The 2,774-nt window shown below is 49.0% G+C and overlaps 1 protein-coding gene across 3 annotated transcripts in view; it reads right to left on the reverse strand.

Annotated features, from left to right (window-relative positions):
* Positions 1–785: 785 nt before the first annotated feature.
* Positions 786–2,774, reverse strand: part of Diras2 (DIRAS family GTPase 2) — a 78,321-nt gene continuing 76,332 nt past the window's right edge. For all 3 annotated transcript variants that reach the window (XM_028771997.1, XM_028771996.1, XM_028771998.1), the window contains one exon: positions 786–2,147. In XM_028771997.1, coding sequence (XP_028627830.1) covers positions 1,512–2,111 — 600 coding nt within the window. In that variant the 5' untranslated portion in view covers positions 2,112–2,147 and the 3' untranslated portion in view covers positions 786–1,511. The remainder of the gene's footprint in view (positions 2,148–2,774) is intronic.

Genomic DNA, 2,774 nt, shown 5'->3' on the forward strand with positions numbered 1-2,774 from the left:
GTTCACACAGTGCTCCAGCCTCCTCTACCTGCTGGCTGGTCAGTGGTAAGATGGCTTAGAGAGTAGTTGAGCTGGCACCCAAGACCAGCGTGGGTTTATCCTACTGCGTTAAACAGGAGCGCCTTCTCATTGGCTGTGGAAGTAACAATTTCCAAGAATCAAAATCTAGCCAGACTCCAGGATGGCAGGCAAATTACACTAAGCCGTGGGCACTGTGCCCAGGAAAGAGAGACTAGCTCAACCTATCTGCAGCCACCGTGGCCGCTGATCCCTCAAGCAGTGGCTGTGGTTCCTTCTGAAGAATACGGGGTACACTTAGCATCCTTAGGAGAGGATTGCTTCTGGGGTGCACGCTGCACTGAGGAACTCTTAAAAACATTTAGCAAGGAACGAGGAGAAGATTTGCTATGAATTAGATGTATTTTCTAGCAATCTACTTCTGATGTAGATAAAACGTTAAAAACACAGTGAACGACGTCTGTTTCAAAGTATTTCATTAAAGGTGCCACGCGCAGCGTCTACACGCTGTGCCGTTTAGAAAAATGGATGTGCTTCTGGTTATTAGACGCTCTTGGTTGGCTGGTTCCCAGCTGGGTACACATTGAGTTATTTAAGACAAGAAAACCATCTTGGGGGAGGGGAAGAGGGAGTCTTTAAAAAAATGCCTACTTTATTTCCTTTTATTTAAAAATCAGAGGACTGGAAGAAGTGGCAGCCCTCAAAGGTCAAAATAAAGTTCACATTTCTAGAACCCTCCAAGTATCACACACACACACACACACACACACACACACACACGGGAGCATTATTGCGATGTTTACATGATGTCACAATGTCCTGACTCAAAAACTGAAGAAGTACTGACACAGCATCATACCACAAGGGGCCTTGGCATTACATGTGAAATGTATACTCCTAACAGGCTGACACAGTACTTTCTAAGAAGGCTCTGAGGAAGAGGGGCAAGCCCTCAGTGTATGTCAGAAGGAATAGTATGAGCATCACTTAGGGGTTATGGTATTTTATCTTTAGTCTCACTAAAAATCCACTCAAGGGAACCACTGTGGACCACAGGTCCATGTTGGACCCACTGGTTTCTCCCCTCCTACGACCGCCTGCTCCTCCCACAAAGATGTTAGCGGCTTCTGAACTAAGTTGCCTGATGTGGGGTGGTACCAGTAGCTACGGGCTAACCTGCTGTCACGTGCACAGTACTCCCAGTTTCTCCTGTGTCCACAGCTCTGAGTCCCCTCATCTTCAAATGGCTAAAGCCCACTCAGGATTGGCCTCGGCTTCCTGGGATGCTAAGAGCATCACAGATTCCGCATCTCCTGAGGGGTAGGGCTAGTGGGGTGTGTAGAATGCCTCTGAAGGACATTGCAGGGTGTGTCGCAGCCAAATGCAATGTTTAACACACGGGCATCGGACATGCTGCCCTGACGACAGTGGGGTTCACAGAGGGGAGGAAGAGAGAGGCCCTAGGGCGTCAGCTCCTTCTGCACGAAGGCCTCTCACATGACCACGCACTTGCCCTTGAGCTTCTCCTTCCTCTTCTGCTGCTTGCTCTTCTTGCCATCGATCTGGAGGCTCACGGTCCTGCGCTTCTCCAGGTTAAGTAGTTCCTGAAAGAGTTCCTTGACATTGTGATTGAGCTTGGCCGATGTCTCCATGAAGGCGCACTTCCATGTGCGGGCTAGGGCCTCCGCCTCGCTGCTCTGGACCTCGCGGTTGGGGCTCTCATCGCACTTGTTACCCACCAGCATGATGGGGATGCTCTCCACATCCCCCTTGATCTCGCAGATCTGCTCATAGATGGGCTTGAGCTCCTCCAGGGACTGCCGGCTGGTGATGGAGTAGACCAGGATGAAGGCGTGGCCTTTGGAGATGGACAGCCGCTGCATGGCCGGGAACTGGTGGCTCCCGGTAGTGTCGGTGATCTGCAGCGTACAAATGCTCTTGTCACAGCTGATCACCTGCCGGTAGGTGTCTTCCACAGTTGGGATGTAGCTCTCCCTGAAGGTCCCTTTCACAAACCTCAAAACGAGGGAGCTCTTACCAACACCACCTGCTCCAAACACAGCCACCCGGTAGTCGTTGCTCTGTTCCGGCATGTTGCTTCTGACGTCCAGCTACTGACCAGGAGATGCCTAGCAGAGGAAGCAGACATTGAGAGAGTTAAACTGAAAACTCCCAAAGCACATTTTTTTTTTTTGCCTTCTTTTGCAAAAAAAAAAAAAAAAAAAAGTAAAAAATTAAAAAAGTGAAAGAGATGATTAAGTTTGTGTTCTTTATCTCCACCTAAAAACAATCCCCAGTTACATTTAGCTATTTCCACAATTCAGAACCCAAAATTTCTTGTCTAGACCTCAGTTTCCCCTAAAGGAGTTGGTCTACTTTGTACCTAAAGTCAGTCCATTCTTCCCTATTGACCTTGACTCTGAGCGTGTTTGCTAACATATAGGCCTTTTGCCCAGGAAGAAGATAAAGAGCCAGCCTAAGATACACAGAATGAAGGCAGATCGTGTGTGATGAGGAATCATCATACATGCCATATGCCTCGCTGTACAAAGTCCTCACAGCATCGCCTGTAGCATTGCATACACAATATGCTGGGCCCACGAACACAGTGTGGTAGGGCTATAGAGATGGCTTGGTGTACAAAGTGCTTTCTGCTCAAACATGGGTGTCTGAACTCAGATCCTCAGTCCCCATGCCAAAGCCAGGCACAGTGGCATACATCTGGATCCCCAGCACAGGGTGGGCTGGGAGTAGAG

This window comes from Grammomys surdaster, unplaced genomic scaffold (assembly GCF_004785775.1).
Source record: "Grammomys surdaster isolate TR1022 unplaced genomic scaffold, NIH_TR_1.0 211, whole genome shotgun sequence".
Taxonomy (NCBI): Eukaryota; Metazoa; Chordata; class Mammalia; order Rodentia; family Muridae; genus Grammomys; species Grammomys surdaster.